This window comes from Gobio gobio, assembly GCF_949357685.1.
Source record: "Gobio gobio genome assembly, chromosome: 12".
Classification (NCBI taxonomy): domain Eukaryota; kingdom Metazoa; phylum Chordata; class Actinopteri; order Cypriniformes; family Gobionidae; genus Gobio; species Gobio gobio.
The window spans coordinates 45631828-45654703 of NC_137105.1; the positions used below are offsets into that span (position 1 = coordinate 45631828).

Below are 22876 nucleotides of genomic sequence, written 5' to 3' on the forward strand. Positions count from 1 at the left end.
TTACTGTTCTTATTAAATACATTTATGAAAAACATTTTTAATTTATATATGAATGTAAATAATGATATGGGCCTACACAAATAATATAAAATTACAAGATTTATATTTTATTGTAAACGTAATGTGCAGCTCTGTAAAGGGACAACAAATATATGATCGATCCGTGAGAACAATATATTTTTTAATAATCTTTAAGTGCACAAAACTATGAAAATATATGAAACGCTTCAAAACAGAGCGCGAACAAAGCGCTTATGCGCATCCCGGGTGCAGAATGATGCGCTCAAAGCAACATGGAGTCAGTGTGCAGTGCAGCGCGAGTGCACATTGAAGAGTTCACGGCATAAAGAGAAGATGAGCGTCGAGCCCACAAATCCTAGTCTACTATGTAGCCTATATCGGTCCAAACATTCACTGATTATTTGTTTCTTCACAGTTTTTAATTCTGGTTATTGTGCGTGTGATGCTAATTAATAGTCCTTGTGTTGTCACCTGAGTAGCGAGCACAACATCTTTCAGAAACCGCTAGATAAACTCCAGGAAGATAAATTATTTTATCAACATATCAAGTATTATAACGGGAATATATCATATGGAGTGAGCTTTACCGTGCTGCTGACTGGAACCGAACGCGACGCGCAGTTTTGCTGAACGGAGAATGATTGACAGCTACAGCGGAGGAAAGACATTCAGCTATGGAATGGCTTTAGATGACTTTGTAGGCTACTAGCAAATAATAATATTCTAATAATGATTGCTGAAAGATAATGTGACAATATATATTTCTGATGATTATTTAATTATCACGACATGCCTAATCTGAGCAAGTGACTGCCTGTCTTGAGTTTTGTCGACAGACGGAGGCGGCAAGAAATTTGACGGAGGCGGCCGCCTCGTAATTCTCTATGCAGGAAAACCCCTGCTGAGACTAAACAAGAAAGCAAAAATATATATTTTTACTAAGGAAAATGACAAAAAAAGTAACTCACAGGGACTTGGATAAGTTACTTTAATCTGATTACTGGTTTGGAAATAGTAACGCGTTAGATTACTCGTTACTGGAAAAAGTGGTCAAATTAGAGTAACGTGTTACTAAGTAACGCAGCCGAAACATCGGTGAATCCCTAGTGTCAATTATAAACAGATAGATCAAATATAGAAAATGTAAGGCCAGCCATATAGACAGACGATGGTAATTTTTCTCTCTGGTTTTTGTGGTAGTTTGTGCTAATGTGTGCCAGCATGGACACATATAAAGGTCTGACTGCAAATAATGCTCTTAGTGCAGTATAACTTTATTACGCTCACTGAGGGAGATGGATATGCTTAACACAGACCAGAGCAAAGCCATTCAGCCCATCGCTCATCGATACTAACTCACTTACACTTTATAGACCGTACACATACACACACAGACCTCAGCAACCTCTGTTATGTAGAAAGCAGTTCTCATATGTTCAGCTTGGGGCCGACACGGTTTTGTTATATTGTTGGTGACGTGTGTTAATACGCACTGCCTGAGGAAGATCCATTTAATTGTTCAATGTGTTTCTGCTTAATATGACATGAGTACAGTGTGCTTTAATGGTGTGTCAGCTGATTGATTTTGTATTGGCGAATTGGTCGTTTTTCAGGTGTGGTTTAATCCGAGTTGTGAGAATATTGACTAAATGTTGATTTAAAATGCCATGATGCTTGTGTGTTTCTCAGGTGACTAACATGTCTGAGGAGCTGGCCATATTAGAGAGCTGTCTGAAGGAGGCGGAGTCAGTAGGTGATGGACAGGAAGGAGTGGGCGAGTTTGAAGTGGACCAATCGAGCACAGAGACGGCCATCCACTCACTCATCGAGAGTCTTAGAGCACGGGACTTCAGCACAGCCATCGCACAAGTTAAAGCCTTCAGGTATGATGAACAGACTTTAATAGAGTACATCTGACTGTACATCAGTGTTCATTTTGACAGCAAATTTTGATTTAGTTTTAGTCATAGTCTTTTGACTTAAATGCCATTTAGTTTGTCATTATTTTAGTCCCCTGAATTGTTTTTAGTTTTAGTCTAGTTTTAGTTTTAGTCGACTAAAATCTTTCATTGTTACAACCGTCTAAAACATATTACTAAATAAACATCATAAAGTAAACATTGTCGTTCATCATCAGCATTAGTTCATAAGCAATTGCCTGGCATAAATGTGGGCTATTCATTGATTGAAGCGCTATAACGTGAGCCTGTTTTCCCGCGGTTAGATCAGCACATTACAATTCAAATGTGCGCATCTGTTACACAGGACATCAGAACTGACTGGATCTCTTCCCTAATCGTCCCTCCCTAACATTTTTATAAAATGACAGTAGATTTTCGTCATAGTTTTTGTCATTCAAAACAAATGTTATCGTTATGTTTATTTAGTTATCGTCTCGTTTTCGTCAGTGAAAAAAGGTTGTTGACGAAAATTATGACGAGAATTATTCGTCAACGAAATGAACACTGCTGTACATGAATCATTACATATCACAAATCACTGGTCACAGATCAGGCATTAGAATTAACACGCTTACTTAACATGTGGCATTACTGTCGAGTCCATATCGTGAAAGTCTGTAGAGCCTGCACAGAAATTGCAACTAATTTACCAAAGAATTCGCAGTGAAATGTACCGAAAACAAATAAATAATGCTCAACTGAGACATTCACATTGTTGAAAATAAAAAAAACACATTCCTAGCATTAGGATCCTTTGGAAGGTGAGGTTATTTGAAGTCCGTCCTGTATTGCGCTTTCTCCTCGTCATCTCACTAACATGCAAGTGGGCGGGGCCAAAATTGTAAAGATAGTAGTAGGCATTGATTTTCTTCTGCAGAGGCGGTCTTTCACCAATTTATTATATAGGCACATTCCACATTCAATGAATCTTTCGCTGGGCTTGGTTACAATAAAAGCTATGCTGTACTGTTAAGCTATAAGGCTATTCTTATAGTATGATGACCTCTTATATGACTGAAGCTCAAGGAAAATTTGATTTCTCAGTTCAGTGACCCCTTTAAAGTTACAATGAAACAGAAGTAGCAACAGATCCTGTCTTCCGTATTGTAATGTATAGCCAAGTGAAATGGTTTATCTGACAAAAAATGTAGGGTGGGACACATAAAAATGACCCTGGACCACAAAACCAGAATCTGGAAAATCTGGAATCTGAGGGTGCAAAAAAATCGCCTTTAAAGATGTCCAAATGAAGTCCTTAGCAAGGCATATTACTCATAATAATTTAAAAAATTATGTATTTACGGTATAAAATTTACAAAATATCTTCATGGAACATGATCTTTAATTTTTAGATTTTTGGCATAAAAGAAAAATCTGTAATTTTGACCCATACAATGTATAGTTGGCTATTGCCACAAATATACCCGTGCGACTTATGACTGGTTTTGTGGTCCAGGGTCTTTATTTATAATTAACAGCAATATTCCATTAAAAATTAGAATTTGAAGTTGACTTTAAAGTCGTGATGTAAAAGAAGTAGCAACAGATTCTATATTGTGACATTAATCAGATTATCAAAAAAGGAAAATGTTGGGACGTAGACTTGATCCTGTCCATCAATTGTAAGAAAGCAGCTGGGTTTAAGCAAACTTAATAATTGGACTAAATAAATTAAAGTCCATCATAAATTACCAGAAAGAAGTCTGCTTAAAAATGGACCAAGCAATAAGTCTTAACAAGCGATGTGCCATATTGTCAATCACCTACTGTGGTTTTATGCAGAGTAGCTCTACCCACAGAACAATCTCAATCTTGCTCTACATAGTTTGTTTGTTAAAAATAAACCATATTCTGATTGGCAGACAAATTGCTTGTTGCTGGAAACGTATTGTTATCATCATGTCCAGTTAGGATCCATAATCTAATGAGGCATCTCGTTAACCTTCTGGAGTTCTCTTTTGCATAAATCTGATAGGTTCCAGTATCTATCGTGGTCTATAAACCGCCTCCTGTCTCTTACTCCCCTTCCCTCAGGTGCCTGTGGCCTAACGACATATTTGGCAGTGAGAAGGATGATGCCGTGCAGACCCTGCTGCACATTTACTTCAGGCACCAGACTCTGGGTCAGACGGGCTGTTTGGCTGTGGTAGGCCCCAGCAGGGATCTTTCTCAGGCCAGCGCGCGCCTCATGGAGCTCAACCTTCAGATCCGCGAAGCTCTCTGCCAGGCTCAGACACACCCGCACACCCACCAGACGCGCATCCTGTCACCGACCCCCACGGCCCACATCCAGACACAAATAGACACTCAGAACACAGTCCTCAGCACTGGACTGTGAGAGCTTCACCAACTCCACTCTCTTCCTCCGGGGTGGCGGGTTTGGGGATTTTCACATAGACTTAACCTCAAAGGGCTAAAGAATGTGTGGACATTAGTTACTCAAAACTATTACGCACGTACCGCGTTTTTTTCTCCCTGTCCCCCCCTCCCCTTTCTCCAAAATAGTTGAACCTCTCCAGATGTTGTAAAAAGTACGAAGAATGGGACTAGGAGGGACACCGGGCGATAATGATGCTAAATTTGAAGCTTTTTGGCGGAATGACCTATGACCTCTGGGTGGTGTCCTTTTTAGACTGATCCACATCCGTCTGCCCCACTATGCACTGGGGCAGAGGTGGGATTCGAAGCGTTATCGTGAGAAACAGAGTACCGCGATTGCAAAAAGCATGCTTGAAAGAGAAAAGCCTGCAACAAATATTTTTTTGAGAATTGTATTTTTTAACAGTCTTAGGTTGTAAATGTTAGGATATTTAACAAGTAATTGTAAGCCGGAGGGCCGTACCCTCGGTTTAAAGAGGTTTATCTGTTTAACTTTATTGACCTGCGTCGGGGAGAACTTTCAGCTTTCACTGGGCCGCTCTTACAAAACCCTTAAACTATAACCAAATAAGTAGCTGCCTGTAGGAAACCATAGACTCTTGTGTACGCGTGCGAGGACGAGTGTGAGCGTGTGCGTGCGTGCGAGTGCGATTGACATGGACTGATATTTGCACACCCGTTCTCTCTCATACATGCACGTTAACAAACCGAGATGCACAGGTGAAGTGCAAACTGGCTGCAACTCATGGAAATATCAATAACTTATTTTACTCTGTATATATTTTAGAAAATGTATAGTGTAAAAGCAGTATTTTTCCTTGTACATTTGTGTAATGCACTGTTCAATCAGAGAGAGCTCAGTAGAGGGTAACGACTAATGCAAAGAAAATAGCGAGTTGAATAGCTGTTGGGAAGTCGTGGACTGCCCTCTCCTTTATGATAATACGCCACCTTAATCTTCAATATTTCCCGACGAACGCGCTCGGCTTCTCCGGTCGAGCTTTTGCCATATGCATTCCTTGATACCCACTGTGATCTCCATGTTGGCTCAAAGTCCCTCGCTGGAGCCCCTGCTGAGGGGAAACTGGGGCCAGTGTTTGTCCATGTTGGCTCTGTCTTAACTCTAGACTCAGGGCTGCACTGAGGGTTTGTGGGCTCTGCGCCGCTTCTGAAAGGCTCCAAGAGACGAGGCGGTGTCCTGAGAGTGATATCCGCAAACCGTTTAGTCTGTCGTGGCACATTGAGAAATAAAACGTTCACTGTATTCATTCCTCTCAGAGATCTCTTCTGTTGCTTGTTTGGTACATTTTGAATGCTGTTCTTAATTATTTAATGGATATATTATTTACCTGGAAAAATATAGTTTTTATCTAGAGGTGCATTATCTCTTTTTTCTGTTTCCCCCCTCTCACGTTTCTCTCTGGTTTGTCTTTGTTTGTCTTCTGATTTACCTGCTTTTTCCCTGTGCTGTTAAATAAAAACCTGATTATAAGCAACTCTGGCTTTTTGTCACTTCATTTCCTGATGGTTTTTAATATGCGTTCATTTTTTCAGCATCACTGCTCTTTCTATTTAGGCTCGTTCACACAAGTACAATAACTACATTAGTGCCCACCACCAATGGATGACAACATTTATAAGCGTGTGCTGCATCTGAAGCGTCAGTCAAGCTCTTTTAAAGTTTTTATCATTCATCAGTTGAAATTAATTTGTTTGGAGAGCGATTCCAACTGTTGTTCCTGTGGGTCAGAACTGTTGTACTGTAAATAGTACTGTAGATATCCTTTTCCTTTTCCAAGTCCCCCCCCATAAAACTGGAAATGGCCAAATTGTCCCCACCAATATTTGATATTTCTTAATGCTACTCTCCATTACACACCACTCTGTTTGCTGTTAGGATGGCAGACATCAGTAGTCTAATAACGCTCATCAATGTCAAAATGATGGCCAATCAGCTCAAAGACGACGAGGCTTAATATTCACTGAAGATGAGTGTTTCAACGTGGCACTTTTAGTTTTTACAGTGAAAGTGCGTTCGTGGTAAGATATAAGTAGCTAAACATTTAATATTTGACAACTGTTTTACAATGGATATGTTTAAAGCTGCACTATGTAACTTTTCCGTCCGCTAGAGGTCGCCTGTTCAAAACAAAGGTGTGGTTTGATGACGCCACAGTTGAGCGCAGAATCTTGGGACATGTGGTCTTTCTCACAGCCGGTGGAAAAGAATCGGGATAGGACTCGAGCAGAAATCATGTTCATGGATGTGATTGTTAACGTTACTGTAGTCTGAAGCAGAGCAGGACCGAGTGTTGTGGAGCTGAGCAAGGCCGCTGGAGCGATTGTTAATAAGATGAACGCAACACGCCTTGCGAGCAGAGGGACTTTTATTATGACACAGTTACCGGCGCCATTTACACTTTTCCGGTCATGAGTATGAGGTAACGCAGCTCTGCTTATCATATTAGATACATCTGAGTAGGGTGGCCATACGTCTGGATTTTGGAGCGTTTTTTTATTTTTAAGACCGATTCAGTGCAACTCCAAAAAGGAGGACAAGTGAGTGTCCGGCTTGAGGCTGCGCCGGCCCGGACGCCGGACAGGGGGCTTAAAAACTCACTTGTCCTCCTTTTTGGAGTTTAAAAAAAAAAGAACGCTCTAGAATCTTTATTGGGACACAACAGCATAGCGTCTAATGCCGTAAGATCTCTGGTCAAACTAATGATTGGCTGAAAGCGGTGTCAAAAAAATCTCTCATATATCATTGTTGGTTAAAAAAGTAAACAAGCCTCCACGACGTGCTGGCTACATCATATCATAACGCTATAATGCCGAAACGTCAAACCTCATTAATCCGGAATGGACTAAAGAGCACGAATTTATATCAAAAAGCACACTGTGTCCCTGTAGTCAAGGGAAAGCTGCCATTGACCGACATGCCAGCACGAAAAAACATAAAAGTTAACTACGAGCCGCAGGTACGTCTTCCCTTAGGTCATTTTTTCGAGAAGCAACAAAACCCCAGGATGACAAAATCTCCGCTGCAGAGCTTAAAGTCTATCATAATCATGCAGTCAAGCATCACCAGTCAAACTGTATAAAATAAATACATAACCAAATAATGAATGCGAAAAATAAATACACATTTCAGTTCTTAACAAAGAGCCGCCTGAGCTGCTGCAGAGGGTGAACGTGTTTAAGAACTGAAATGTGTATTTATTAATTTCGCATTCATTTTGTTTATTTATGTATTTCTGTTATTTCCAGAAGTCCAGAAATGTTATGTTTTCAGGCACTGTGCACTTTGCAAGACCGGTTCCTATCAGTGGTCAGTTTTTGAAAGAGGCATCACAATGTCTTGAATAAATACAACTGTGAACAAACACTTTTTTGCCTCTTCTGTTACACATAGGTCTACATCAAGATATATCGTAGAGCAAATTGTCTGGCAATGAATAGAGTAGGCTATTTCAGAATCACTGGATCATGACACCATCGAAATTGTATTGTAGTTGCGTGTACACCTATGTAGTATGCAATTATTCTTGCCTCACTAAATGCCGCAAAGTGTCCTCCTTTTTGGTGTTATGGAAATGGAAATGGCCCTACATATGAGTGTGTTGAAAACGATGTTATGAAGTTACTCTGTGTGTTCGCTCAGCGGCTGCTATGACACTTGTTCACACTTCAGTGAGAGTAAAGCGTTTCTGCAAAATATAACCGGAAACCGAGGGTAACGCAGATATGACGCAATTAACAGACTCCCTCACACGTCCGGTTAAAAGAGCAATTTTCTCACGATTTCCAAATAGTTGGAAACATTTGGGATATTGTGGCCCGGTTTCACAGACAGGGCTTAGACTAAGCCAGGATTAGGCCTTAGTTCAATTAGGACATTTAAGTAACTTTTATAAACGTGCCCAAGAAAAAAACATTACTGGTGTGCATCTTGAGACAAAACAATGCCACTGACATATTTTAAGATTTGTCAGTGCAAGATTCTTTCAGTTAAAACAGCTCAAACATGCATTTTAGTCTAGGATTAGCTTAAACTTAGCTTAAGTCTGTGAAACCGGGGGTATAAGTACTCAACTGAACAAAATATATAACACTGGCCTTGTGGTTTTTGGATATTTTACTGAAAATGTTTTACATAGTTTACATAAATGTTTTCCTTTAATGCCCCACAGTGATGCAAACTACTAAACATTTTTAAATGTAATTATGCTATTTTGAATTGATAATATGCAATCTCAATGTCATTCATAACCGAATGTGATGAAAAGGTTTTTTTTTTTTATATATGTATATACACTAACGAGTGAATGTGTGCATATTTTTAATAAATTATTTGCAAAGAGTTTACATGGAACTATATGCATACTATGAACTATATAGACTATTAATAGAACTTTTCATATTTCTTTATTCCCTTAAAAATCTTTATCATTTAAATATGTAATTTCTTTAAATAAAAACAAAAACTTTGGTCTCCCCAAATGTTCAAGACACGGTTACAGTCTTGCTGAATATAAGACACTTTAAATCAAGAATTTTTCTGGATAACCCCATGCATTGCATAAACACACAAATGACTGGTTTTGCTTTATTCTAAAGTTACTTCAATCGAAACCATGATACAAACATTACATCCATCCTGAAATAGACTTTCAATCTTCCTGAAACCAAGATTTGATCTAGTTGTGGTCACCAAATGTCATATAGGTCATGCAAAACAAAAAGTTAGGTCTTTGCCTTTAAGCAAAAATCAATCTTGCAAGACCCTCCTTTCCATTAAACATTTTATTGGACGGTCCTGATTTTAATACAAGTGGAACACATGAAGCTCACTTAAGGACTTTAAGATTAAAATCTTATATATTAATTGCTGTATTTTTGCCATGAAGAGCCACAGATACTGACATGGCATTAAATAAAACTGACTTCAAAACCATTATAGTAAAATGTGTAATTGACCACAAGTTTTAGCATTTGCTCATTTAATTTAGGTTCTTAAACTGGGCTTTTTGGTTTATGTACAGTGGTTGTCATTGAAACTTGATATATTCAAGTTAAAAACTTTTTTTAAATCAGTTACAAATGTACTGCACATGTTTTCAGGCTTGTCACTTATAGAGGACGTGAAATGTGCACTTGAGTTTGAGGTATTTCATAATTCTGAAAAAACAATTTAGTGTGAACTAAATATTATGCGTTTTGCCCATTAATTTATGACAATTTCATTTTGGGGCCATGAAGAGTTTCAAAATGCAAGATTTTGAAAACGATACGTTCTCTGAAAACGTCATGCACACGGCATGATCAATCGAAACCCAGACAGCAACAGTGTCAGCCAAGATCCAGGCCACATCTGGCACATGTGGATCCCACACGCACCAGATCTGGACAGGCGCATAGTGGCTCTTTACAGAGTGACTACGGGCCTGGCATGTGAATTGGGGATTTTGACAACGTCCTCTGTACGTGAAAAACGCAAAGGAAAGACGTTTGTTTTTATGACGGAATCGTTGTAGTATAGACATACCCTTAAAGTCATCCATTCACATCAGCCTTCTGCACAGCAGTTCATAGAAAACTTTGGCTCCAGGTGTGCTAGTAATTGCCATTTTTATTTTCAGTTTTCAGAATTGGCACCTGCAATTATTGCAAGTACTGTACAAATTAAAGCAAAACAAAAACAAATGAGACCGTAGTGACTGATGGACCAGCAGTCTTTGAGCAGTGAGGATGCAGAGACTGAAATGGGCAATAACAAAGCCTGAGCGCGGCACACAGCTGCTAGATGATGTATTTGAAGCTGAATGTGCTGTCACAGGAGAGCCGCTTGCCTTTGCAGCGGCCGCACAGATCTTGTCGGTGGGGTCTTTTGGGGTCCACATGACGTGATGTTACGGGACATGTGCAGCGAGTCTTCTTACAAGTCTGAAAATTAAGAGTTAAAGGGTTAGTTTAACCAAAAATAAATCATCATTACTCTCATGTCGTTCCAAACCCGCAAGACCTTCGTTCATCTTCAGAAGACGAAGATATTTTTGATGAAATCCGAGAGCTTTCTGTACTATCCATTGACCGCAACATTACCACTTTCACGGCCCAGAAAGCTAGTCAAGACATTGTTAAAATAGTCCATGTGACTACAGTGGTTCAACCTTAATGTAATGAAGCGACGAGAATACGGTGCGCAAAAAAACAAATGACGATAAATTCTCGTTTTACGTCAGAATGCCAGCTCACTATTGGCCGAAACTGTTCACGTGATGTAGAACCCGGAAGCGCTGCACTGTGTTTACAATGTGAACGGAGTAGGAGACGGACAGACAAGATCGTTGGAAAGTGATTTTTGTTTGTGCTCAAAGTATTGTCGCTTCATAACATTAAGGTTGAACCACTGGAGTCACATGGACAATTTTACTAGCTTTTCTACCTTGAAAGTGGTAATGTTGTAGGGTCAAAAACCTCTCAGATTTCATCAAAAATCTTAATTTGTGTTCTGAAGATGCGCAAAGGTCTTACGGGTTTGGATGGGGGTGAGAAATTAATGACAATTTTCATTTTCGGGTGAACAAACCCTTTAAAATGCAAAGTGCACCATTAATACATGATCTATAAAATACTTGAACTAAACTAGTGTCGATAGTTTACAAGTTAATACCGTAAATAAAGTGGACAGTTGATGGGGACAAATTAAAGAGGGATCGGTTTAAGTGTTGCTCGTCTTCATTTGAGCCATTTTAACACTAATTTTTTGCACACCCATGGTAGTTTGCTTTGGTCCCATAGAAGGCCTCAGGCCCTCTGCTTGAGGACTGGCTTACCTGACAGGTTATGTCTTCAACCCGGTATGGATTGAATGATTTCTGACATGTTCTGCAAAACTGCTTGAAATACACCTTTAAGAGAGACAGTAAAGCTTGAATCAGGACATTTGCAAGAATAGAGGAGGAAGACAGATATCTGGTTGAATTTGCACGCATGGCCCATCTCTTACCTTGTTTGTGCCTTGGACACACCACACATAAGCACTTTCCCAGCGCAGGTTGCAATCTTTGCAATGATAGTAGCCGTACTTCTGCTCCAAAAACTAAATGAAAACAAGTTAATACACTGCTGAGACTTAAACCGTCTAAAAACAAGGGGGGGCGCAAAACTGCATTTCTAAACTTTAAATTCAATTAAACAAAGGATAATCGGTTTCCCCTCACCTGGAATCTCACGCGAGCCTTGGACTTGGGTTCGTTTTGTCCGGTTTTCATTGGCTCGTTTCTGTTCTCCTCATTTGTTTCCGTCTGTTTGTTTTCATTTTCCTCCGGACTAAGCGGTTCCTTCTCGCTCTCCTCGCTCACTTTGCGCTCGCCTCTCTCGGCACTTCCCGCCTTCTCTGCGCGGTCCACCGTCTCAGGGGCCTCGGGGTCCGTGTCCTCCTCCTCCCTGAAGAGGGACACTAGTCTCCTGGACTCGACCGGAGAGTACACGGCTTGAGTGCGCGGGAACCGGACGCCGCCGCTGATGGGGCTCCCCGGGGTCTGGACCTCCTGCCGCCGCTGGCGCAGCGCATCTCGCTTCCGGGCCAGAAGGGTCCGCGGGCCCAGGGAGCACTGGATGGACGCGTCGGTCTTCGGGTTGACCTGGACTGCGATGTCTTTGGTGTTGGCTTTCCTCAGACGCGGGGTGAGGTTCGGGTTGATCTGAGACAAGATGGACTTAAGCTGCGCCCTGTGGTAATTATCAAAGTAGGCCTCGCCCTCGCCGCCGTTGGCGAAGTAAGCTTTCTGTCTCCAGCTCTTAAACTTGGGGTTTTTGTAGGAATAAGGATTGTATGAAGAGTAAAGATAGTTGTCGACTGTCTCGTTACCATACGTAGCCATTTTTTCGCTTAGCCGGTAGGCAAAGGCATTGCAGCAGTTTAAGAAAGCACACCGATTGAGGTCAGGTGGCCAATTAACTGCAATTAACAGCATTCCAGAATATCCTCCTGGGACAAGGAATGGACTTTTGTCCTCTTTAGTGGACATTATATTTGAGGGAATTTCTCTGAAAGCATACATGTCACAGTTTAAGTCTAAAGAGCACATTCAGGGCTTTTCAGATGTTTGGAAGTTTCACAATGAAAACTGCCTCTGCTTGGACTTTTAAAATGACATTAATTTAGTGATCAAATTTAACACTCTTATGGAAATATGATATGTATACTATTGATGTAATGGGGTTTCAAAACAAAATATGACTTTCTGTTATGAAACAGGGCATGTCCACTGAAGAGGACAGCAGGACTTAAATCATGTTCATCAGGCATTTTAGGAGACAAGTGAATAGGGAAAGAAATTACATATCAATATTCCTATGAAATATTAGATATTATTATGAAAATCTTTCCAATTACTAATCCCATTATTACACTTCTTTGTTCAGTACATGTTGCTGCAAGAACATATTAATATGCAAATTCGATACAATTTATAGACATTGTTGCCTATATAATGGGAAAACTCGCTTATGGCCATTTTACACACACATATTGCATAAAGCAAAATGGTATATCAAATCATTCTATCTTTTATAACATAGTTGAGAATCATCTTTCTACAAAGTTTGGTATAAAAAAATCCTGAAACCTAAAAATTAATTGGTGATGTAAAAAATAAAAATCCCATTGTTTTTGCCTATTAATGTCATTTAATTCATTCATATTAAATTCACAAAACTCTTTTTTTCTGGTTCTCAGGAGGATATCAGGGAATTTTCAAAATGGAATTTCCAGACCTAGAAAAGTCATAAAAAATTTATAATTCTAGCTGGAAAATACATTTAAATTGTTAGCTGTTTTGAGAACAGTTGGTGTGTTTAGAGCTATCCTGGGATGTAATTGCAACAATATAACATTTTAACACAAATAAACTAGATATATTTTGGATATAATATTGGCCACAATATTCAGTATCGCCATATCAGTATTGGCCGATATATGTCCATTTTTAAAGTTATCGTTATCGACCCGATAAGAACATTTGACCGGTATATTAAAGCAGATAAATAATGGATTATTAACTTAAACTTTTCCTTTCACTTCTGATGCGCACTGTTCACCATGATGGTTTTGAAGTGCTTGAAATATGATTAAAATCACTTCACAATACAGTTCAGTGCAACATGTGCAGCGCAAGTCTGTCATACAGGCTACATACAATTATTATGAGAACATGATTATAATTGTGTCCTTGGGACATGGCTTTAAATGGTGAGGCATTTGGTGTTCATTTAGATTTATCGGCCAATATATAAGTTATCAGCTTTCAAATGTAAATAATTTTTGGTTATTGGTACCGGCCAAAATGTTCATATTCTTGCATCCATAAGCATAAGCACAGTATTTGACTAAAGGTAATTCAACATTTTATTAAGCTTCCATTTTACTGAATATAGCTATTTAAATAGCACTAAATTGTGTTATTAAAAAAAACAAAAACGTATTTTTACAAATTCTGAGATTGTCCTATTACTAAATCCTCAATATAGTATTAATATTAAATAAATATTAGATTAATGTAAAGTTTTTTGTGAGTCCAGTGGCTATAAATCATTTTTTTTTACCAGTCTGGCAGTGATATTGGAGGAACAGAAATAATAATATTAGATTCTTTTAGTAAACATTTATTCATCTTGCAGGCATTTTTATATATTCTAATAAACATGTACAATATTTTAATTTCGATTACAGAGATGAATTGCATATTTGGATATTTTCAGATGAAAACTATAGCACATGATCACTTGTCTAGAATAAACCTTATTTGAAATAAAGTCCTGTTTTTCAAAACCACATTAGTTCTGATCTGAGTCTGACACTGAGATGATGTTGTAGCCTTTGGTATCGGTCATATCAAACAGTGGTAATCCTGTAAAATTCCACTACTTTTGAAGCAACAAACTAAAAAAAAACACATATTTTCTCCTTGTTTTGGAATCAGCAGCAGACGGACAGTGGGCGATGTGCAATGTAAGGCGTGGGATGTGTATCAGTCTTCCTATCCTCTGGGTCCACATAATCAAATAAGCCAATGTAATCCTTTTACTGGGGGAATAGCAGGACTCATTCACAAACAGCAGCATCAGTCTATATTAATGGTGGATTTGCATACAACCATGACACTCTGAAAGTGCCCTGCACATATGAATGAATGAATGAATCAATTTGCTCAGTAATAATAACAATAAATAAAAAGATATAATTTATATATAGTCATAAACATCTTTCTCTCTCTGTGTGTGTGTGTGTGTGTGTGTGTGTGTGTGTGTGTGTGTGTGTGTGTGTGTGTGTGTGTGTGTGTGTGTGTGTGTGTGTGTGTGTGTGTGTGTGTGTGTGTGTGTGTGTGTGTGTGTGTGTGTGTGTGTGTGTGTGTGTGTGTGTGTATCTCCACTAATATTGGCACTCTTGGTAAATATGGGCAAAGGCGGCTGTGAAAATAAATCTGCATTGTTTATCTTTTTGATCTTTCATTCACAAAATTGTAACCTTTCATTGAAGTAAAACTATTGAAAGTGGGGTATATTCCCATTTATATCTAAATTTTTTAGCACACCAGGGTGACTATATGAAGAAACTATGAGGAAAATATGAGAAACACGAAGGCCAAATTCCCTTAATCATTCATCACAACGAGTGAAACCAAAGAATATAGTTCTGATGTGCAGCAAAAGATTATTGAGCTTCACAAAACAGAAAGTGTCTGTAAGAAAATAGCTAAAGCATTGAAAATCCCCATTTCCACCATCAGGGCAATAATTAAGAAGTTCAGTCAACTAAAGATGTTCTGAATCTGCCTGGAAAAGGACGTGTGTCTCTATCGTCCTAATGCACGAGAGGAGGAGAGTTTGAGTGGACAAAGACTCTCCAAGATCACAGCTGGAGAACTGCAGAGATTAGTTCAGTCTTGGGGTCAGAAAGCCTAAAACAAGTATCAAACACCTGCAGAAAAATCCTCCTCGCTCATCCAAAAACAAACTCCAGCAGCATCAGACACGACTGGAGCTTCAAATGGGACCTGGTTCTGTGGTCAGATCAAACTAACAAAAAGAGCAAACAGGGATAAAATGTTTGCCCACGGTTAAATACACTGCTGGATCTTTAATGTTGTGGGCATATTTTTTTGCTGGAGGTCCTGGACATCGTGTTCAGATTCATGGTATCAAGGATTCTAGCAAATACCAACAGATAAAAAATCAAAACCTGACGCTTCTGCTAGAAATCTTATAATGGGCCGTGGTTAGATCTTCCATCAGGACAATGATCCAAAACAAACATCAAAATCAACACAAAAATGTGTGACTGAGCACAAAATGAAGCGTCTGCCATGGCCGTCCCAGTTCCTGACCTGAACCCTGTAGAAAATGAGTGATAAACTGAAGAGAAGAGCTGGAATCTGAAGGATCTGGAGAGATTCTGGATGAAGGAATGATCTCTGATCTCCAAACTCATCAGGCATTATAGAAGACGACTCAGAGCTGTTATCTTGGGGAAAGGACGTTGCAATAATTTGGTGCCAATAATTATGGCCAAGTGAACTAGAGAAAAACATTCATTTCATAATGAGATTTTATCCCCACTTTCAATAGTTTTACTTCAATGAAAGGTTAGAATTTTGTGAATATTTTAATGAAAAATGAAAAGGATAAATAATGCAGATTTATTTTCACTGCCGCCTTTGCTCATATTTACCAAGGGGGCCAATATTAGTGAAGGGCTCTGTATATAGATTTGTAGTTAAGAATTATATATTTAATTAATATATGAAATTATATTTGTGTCTAAAAATTGTAGGCTATTATTCATTTTTTTTTACTGTGTACATTTGAATTTGGCACATATTTTAGGCTAATTTCAGAAAATTCCATTGAATAGTAACATCTGGCCAGTGTGTTTAAAGATTTAAAACACTCAAATATTCAACTTTAGTATCGCCACTGTGATGTCATGATATTAGTTTCCAATTTCTCAGTCTGCAATCCTTTTTGGCACATATTAGTTAGAATGCTGTGAGAGATTAGTAAGAAATTCAACAGTGAGCGATGGCATAAATGAATCCTAATGTGAATACGCAGGTCCAGTGTCTATAGTGAGTCTCAAGGCGGTTGTTTGTGTGCCCTTATACAGGCGTGGGGCTCCCGACACCATCCTGTGACTCCAGCGCAATGACATTTGGATCGCTCACCGTCACCGCACCATACGTAGAATCAAACGGCACATCTTCTTCCTTCATTCTCTTGTAGGATATGCCTGTATCATCATCATCATCCTCCATGAGGTCCTGTTTATGTAAAACCTCTTTCCTGTACATGCGGTAAACCAGAATGAAGATGCCCGCCTCTGCTGCCTGGAAGAGCGCGTACAGCAGAGGAAACATGTACATGCCGCCCATCAGCTGCGGAGGGAACGCCAGCTTCAGGATAGCTGTGCAGAGCTGCACGTTCTGACATCCGGTTTCTAAAGACACGGTCCTCCGACTGTTGGGCGGGAGATCGAAGAGCGTGGCCAGGCCGTATCCGGCCGCGTAGCCGCACATGGGCATGAGCACGGCCACCAGGTAGACGGAGGCAGGGATGGTGGCCAGCAGCTCCGGGCCCAGCATCGTTCCAGTCATGATGAACAGCATCAGCAGAGTGACCAGGAGAGACCACAGAGACGCCTGGAGCACAAGCACAAGCACAGGTGGGTCAGTCTTCCAAACGGCCCTTATACTGTCATACACACCTCACTGAAGTTTCTCATCACAGATTAATATTCATCCGTTTAGTTCATTTGAGTTATTTAACACAATCTGTAATATTTTCTAGGTGTATTGGACATATTCTCGCAATATTTGTGTTTTATTTTATGGAGCTTTAATGGACATATTCTCACTTTTTATGGGTCTAACGGACATATTCTCACAATATTTGTGTTTTATTTTATGGAGCTTTAATGGACATATTCTCACTTTTTATGGGTCTAACGGACATATTCTCACAATATTTGTGTTTTATTTTATGGAGCTTTAATGGACATATTCTCACTTTTTATGGGTCTAACGGACATATTCTCACAATATTTGTGTTTTATTTTATGGAGCTTTAATGGACATATTCTCACTTTTTATGGGTCTAACGGACATATTCTCACAATATTATTTTGTTATTGGACATAATCAATATTTTACATTCTATGTGCTATTGAAATATTCTCACAATATTTTTAGTTTATTATATGGGTTTAATTGACACATTATCTCAATATTTTTTTAATGGAAACTGTATTTTCACAGTATTTTAATTGTATTTTCTGTGTATAATAGACATCCTCACAATATTTTTACTTTATATTCTGGGTGTAATAGACATACAATATTTTTCCTTTATTATATGGGTCTAATCATGGACATATAACAATTGTATTTTTTTAATGGACATACTGTATTTTCACAATATTTAGTTTAATGGGTGTAATGGACATATTCTTACAATATTAGTTTTTTTTTTCACAATTGTTTACTTTACATTCTAGATGTAATGGACATATTCTAACAATATTTTTCTTTTATATTCTGAATCTAATGGAAATATTCTCATGGGTCTAATGAACACATTCTGGAGACCATTTATAAATGTTTTAAACAAATAAACAATCCTTAAACAACCCTTTTTTTTAACAAACACCCCTATCGTGGACTCTGAATAACTACTTGAGGTCCATCCCTCCATACCAAGGTTTTTGTAGTTTTGCAAGTTTAAAATTTGCTTTACAAAAATATAATCAATAATAATGCTATATAAAAATATAATCAAATCTTGCTATAAATGTCAGTTTAGTTTTAGTTTGTTTCATTAAAGCTACACTGTGTAACTTTTTTAGTCTATTCTTAGCTAAAAACACTTAGTTCTTTCAAAAATATATGTGCTCATTAATGTATATTTACTTCTTTCAAGTAATAAAGTATTCTCGTAAGTTTATAATATGCCATTGAAAATACATAAGGTAATGGGATCTAACGGTGGTCGCCATGTTGCTCCTCCATCTTGAAAGTACATTAGCCAACGAGGGACATACCCGTAAATTCAAGCTTCGCCATTCGCGTTTTAACCGGTTTTAACACTGTGCGCGTCAACTTGTTCAGACTTGTCTGGTGCATGCACAGAGAGTTTTCATCTCAGCAGCTCCAGTAACAGAGTTATACGGAGTTTTCCTGGCTTGTTTATTCCTCAAAAGTCTGTTTTTCCTTGTGTGGTATTTCTGTGCGTTAATAACTCCGTAAGTAATAATAGTTATTGTCATTGTGGATGTGTTTCAGAGTGTGTCATCGCGTAATTCAGTTGATGTCACCTCAGAAGTATTTTTGTGTCAACATACAATAGCGTAATGCTCACCTATTTGAATAATCATTCAGTTATTAACAATGTTTATTCGTTTATAGAAAATATTTGCTTGTAATGTATGTTGATGGAAATATGTATCAGGTCTGATCAGCATATTAACACTTGTTATACAGAGCGCACTGCAGTGCTAAACCTGCGCACACACTTTTGTAACCGGACACCGCTTGTTAGCAGCGGCAGCTCCGCTCCTTTTAATGCAGCTGCATTTAGCGCCTATATATGGTACAATAAGCTCTGGTTTACGGTTACATTATACAAATGTAACTTATAAGTGTAGTTATACAGTTCTTAACTGTGTATATTCTGTCATGTCATTATCATGTATATTTACCATCCTAATTTGTTCTCTCACAGAAACCACATTTATGTACATATCCATGCAAACCTGTTTATGCCTTGCAATTGGATGACTGAATAAACATTACTATCATCAAAGTTCACTCTGGATTAGCTGCAGTTCTTTCTAGCCGAATAATTAGGCCAGTTGAGTTCCAACCATCCCACTGCGCAAAGAATATCCCACAGGCACATTGTCGAATGTGGACGAGGTCGAACAGGAAGCCATATTAATCTTGGACTAAATCGGCCACCGTAGGAGTTAAAACGAAATCGGAATTGAACAGAACAGAAACTAAAATTCACTGGATGGTCATATACCAGTTCACCACTAGATGGGGGAAAATATCACACAGTGTAGCTTTAATGGTTTTGTTAGTCTTCATTTAGTTTTCATTTTGTGAACACATTTAGTTGTTATATATTTAGTTTCAGCTTTAGTTTTAGTAATTATAGTTTAGCAGAGTTGACAGAACACTTCCACTGTAGACCAGTCTTTTTTGTTTGAATCGCTTGTTTTCTTGACTTACCATGTTTTTGCACGCCTCAGAGATGACACTATTTTGTCAAGTGGCTAACAGCACAATCAGAGAGAGCTTTCTCCATCATACAATATATTTTAAAATTAATGTCATTTAACGAATTTGTTTGCCCATATAATCCCAGCTATATTTGGCTTGCTGTCTACTGATGAGGGGTTCGATGAAGTGGCTTCATCTCGAGCTCTGATATACCCCCATAGTGACTAAATGATTATGTAGGGCAAGGTACCTAAGATAAAAGTGGAGTTTGGGGAGGTGTTGGGATGCTGGAACATCTGAGACTGAGGAGAGGTAAGCAGCTGTGTATCTAAACTCTGGCTGTTGGCTGTTGATTGAAAGATTAGATGGGCTCGCTCCTCCCTAAATTACGCTTGGAACTTCACTTAACAACAGCCATTTAGTCATCCTGTTTTTATTAATATGATAATCTAATGTCGCTCTAGATCTAGAGTCTCTCATAGCAGCCGCCGAGTGAATGCACAGAGTAACGTTATAACAACTCTCAACACACTCAAATGTGTTTAGTATGATTGTTTTAAGCATTGTTTTAAGCACGACTGCAGCATAAGCAGAATAAAAGCTCATAGACGGTGTTTGGCGCAGGTCTCTCTCATTAGCATTCGCTCACAAGTGCTCTCATGAGTCCTGCTTCATACCACCGTAATGCTAATAAAACTTTAATACATTCACTCATTCATGAACATGATTTCTGCCAGAGTCCGTCAGATTCCTTTCCATCGGCTGTGGAGGTGAAGAGTCAAGACTACAACTCCCATGATTCCACACTCATTCACAGCGTCATCAAGCTACACCTTTGTTTTGAATAAGCGACCTCTAGTGGCCAAACTTACATACTGGGCCTTTAACTGATTATTTATTTTTGCTAATTATAATTTCATTTCAGTTAGGTTTTCAGTAACAGTTGTTAGTTTAGTTTTAGTTTTTCATTTATTGTGACATTTTATTTTACGAAACGTTTTTTGACCAATTGTTTTAGTCTAAGTTTCAGTTTTCGTTTACGAAAATAATGAAATGCACTTGCCATTACCCCAGTCGAGAGGAGCTGCTGTGAAAACGGCAGTGTGTAACAGGACTCAGCGGGCAGCAATTAGCCGTAAAGGGTTTTCATTAATAAAGTGACTGGGGACAATTGATGTGACATATTTAGCTGTGATGTTTGGCCTGGGGAATGAATCCTGAAGAGAGCGAATGGCACAGAGAGACATGATGATATCACCAGAGGAGAAAAGTGCAAGCCATGAGTGACAAATCAGCCCACTTTTATCCACTCTACTTCCCCACCCCACCCACCCTCTATTCCTTTATCACACACTCTGTCACCCCCACCACTCCCTCCCCGCCTCACCCTATCTGTGCCCTTACCAGACTGTTCTTAGATAAGCTCAACTGAAAGAAGAAACCCATGTGACGCCACTTTGCCTTGGGCACTTCAGTCTCCTCTAATGGCCAGAGATTGTGGACACAAGAAACCCATCACAACCAGTGATATTTAAGAAAAGACAGCATCATTCTAAATCATGTTATATTATGATGAAGATGATAGTATTGTGACTCCTCCAAATCAACTTGAAAATTCAGTTCTGCACTCTGAGTTTCCTTTCCCTGTAGCAAAAGCGCGCAGCTGTGGTGGCACAACCATGAACCACTGAACTTTTTCTTCATAAACTCACCTTAATGATGATCTCGGACACTCGCGCATAGCGCTGTCTAAGCCAGACCCCGAGCCCGATGGGAATGAGTGTGCTGCAGAGGGTGAGGATGATCGCGCCGAAGGGCAGAAGGTTCACCACGGGTGTGTTGATCCACGCGCGACTGTACATCCACAAACACAGCGGCATGAGCACGAGCGCCAGGACGGTGGACGAGATGGTCATGACGATGCTGGAAAACAGAACCCAACAAAATGTATTATCAAGACGCGTTATTCTGACCTTTATTTCATTTCTGTGGTCTCGTGCTTTGATCCATATCTCAAATCTCTCTATATTGTCATTTATGACCAAAAAGACATTTTGGCCGACAAAAATGTAAAAAAAAAAAAAATCCATAAATACTGTATTTAAAATTGACGAGCCACATTATCATCTTTTTATTATTATTATTAAATCTTAATTTTCTGTGAAATATAGGCTATGTGTATAATCTGAGAGGGGTTTTTTTTTATTTTTTTTTTTACAATGTTAACATATATCTTCAAATTTGTTTAATGAGCCTAATGACATATTCTGACAACATTATATATTTTCTTATACAAAACAAACAAACACCTTTACGGTTGTGGACATCATACCTGAGGTTCATCTCGCCGTTGACCAGCAATGACATGATGTTGGAGAGGTTTCCTCCAGGGCAGCAGCCGCAGAGCAGCACAGCCATAGCGGCCACATCGTTGAGGGAGAAGGCCAGAGCCAGGAGGAAGGCGATGAGGGGCATGAGGACGAACTGGCACAGCACCGCCAGCAGGACTCCTATGGGCTTTCGGATGTGCTCGCCCAGCTGACTGAGCTCCACCGTGCAGCCCAGCCCCAGCATGGTGAAGCACAGGACAAAGCCAACAAACACATTGATCCCGTGGCTCAGGGGTGAATCCCAGAAAGCCACAATCAGGTGAGTGGGCTCTTCAGAGGGCGAGAACGGACCCGCCAGGAGCCCCGCTGGAGCCGCGTCAGGCCTGAAGCTGCTGACCACGAGAGACAGCGGCTCTTCTGTGGCGCGCAGCCCTGCCATGGAAGGCGTCTCCAAGAAGCTGGCTGGATCCTCCGTGAAGTTCAGAAGTCGCGCGAGCGCGGCGGTGGACGCGTCGCTGTTTGGCACGGTTCTGGAGGTCTCCATCGCGTCCCCAGGGCACTGGAGCTCTCCAAACGAACCTTCGGTCTCCGCTGGTGTCTCCTCCCTGACCTGATGAGAAAGGCGCGCGGTCCCTAGCGGCGCAGGATCATTGTACGTCTGCCAGCAGTGACTGAAGGGACTCTGGGCTGTCCAGCGCTGAGCGCGCGGTGCCACCGGGAGGGGTTTGGCGTAGAGCGCGCGTCACCAAGAGCCATTACAGGCGCCATCCACAACAATTAACCCAAAAACGGATCACAAAGACACATTTCTGGAGAAATGCGTTGGAATTGAATTGAAACATCCATCAACGTTTGCTATTTTAGGACCTTTATTTCATTTCTGTTTTACGCACTCGGTTGCTAT

General features: G+C 39.6%; 3 protein-coding genes across 9 annotated transcripts in view; 1 reads left to right on the forward strand and 2 right to left on the reverse strand.

Annotated features, from left to right (window-relative positions):
- Positions 1-5856, forward strand: part of fryl (furry homolog, like) — a 143537-nt gene extending 137681 nt beyond the window's left edge. For all 7 annotated transcript variants that reach the window (XM_079830584.1, XM_079830579.1, XM_079830580.1 and 4 more), the window contains 2 exons: positions 1711-1904; positions 4017-5856. In XM_079830584.1, the coding sequence (XP_079686710.1) occupies positions 1711-1904; positions 4017-4320 (498 nt within the window). In that variant the 3' untranslated portion in view covers positions 4321-5856. The remainder of the gene's footprint in view (positions 1-1710; positions 1905-4016) is intronic.
- A 2913-nt stretch (positions 5857-8769) lies between these two features.
- Positions 8770-13318, reverse strand: zar1 (zygote arrest 1). The gene is made up of 4 exons (XM_079830514.1): positions 11585-13318; positions 11371-11463; positions 11198-11272; positions 8770-10304 (listed from the first exon to the last, which is right to left on the reverse strand). Exons 1-4 carry the CDS (start codon positions 12452-12454, stop codon positions 10161-10163), a joined length of 1182 nt encoding a protein of 393 aa, XP_079686640.1. The 5' UTR covers positions 12455-13318; the 3' UTR covers positions 8770-10160.
- Positions 13319-16217: 2899 nt separating this feature from the next.
- Positions 16218-22659, reverse strand: slc10a4 (solute carrier family 10 member 4). The gene is made up of 3 exons (XM_079831039.1): positions 21975-22659; positions 21355-21565; positions 16218-17062 (listed from the first exon to the last, which is right to left on the reverse strand). The coding sequence occupies exons 1-3, from the start codon at positions 22514-22516 to the stop codon at positions 16523-16525; spliced, it is 1293 nt and encodes a 430-aa protein (XP_079687165.1). The 5' UTR covers positions 22517-22659; the 3' UTR covers positions 16218-16522.
- Between the last annotated feature and the right edge of the window lie 217 nt (positions 22660-22876).

Coding starts and splice junctions, on each gene's coding strand:
- zar1 (XM_079830514.1), bottom strand. CDS start 12,454: ATGTGCTCTTTAGACTTAAACTGTGACATGTATGCTTTCAGAGAAATT. Junction 11,273..11,370: donor GTGTCCAAGGCACAAACAAG/GTAAGAGATGGG, acceptor TCTCTCTTAAAG/GTGTATTTCAAGCAGTTTTG. Junction 10,305..11,197: donor TTGAAGACATAACCTGTCAG/GTAAGCCAGTCC, acceptor CTTAATTTTCAG/ACTTGTAAGAAGACTCGCTG.
- slc10a4 (XM_079831039.1), bottom strand. CDS start 22,516: ATGGAGACCTCCAGAACCGTGCCAAACAGCGACGCGTCCACCGCCGCG. Junction 21,566..21,974: donor AACGGCGAGATGAACCTCAG/GTATGATGTCCA, acceptor TCTGTTTTCCAG/CATCGTCATGACCATCTCGT. Junction 17,063..21,354: donor TGTCCGAGATCATCATTAAG/GTGAGTTTATGA, acceptor CTTGTGCTCCAG/GCGTCTCTGTGGTCTCTCCT.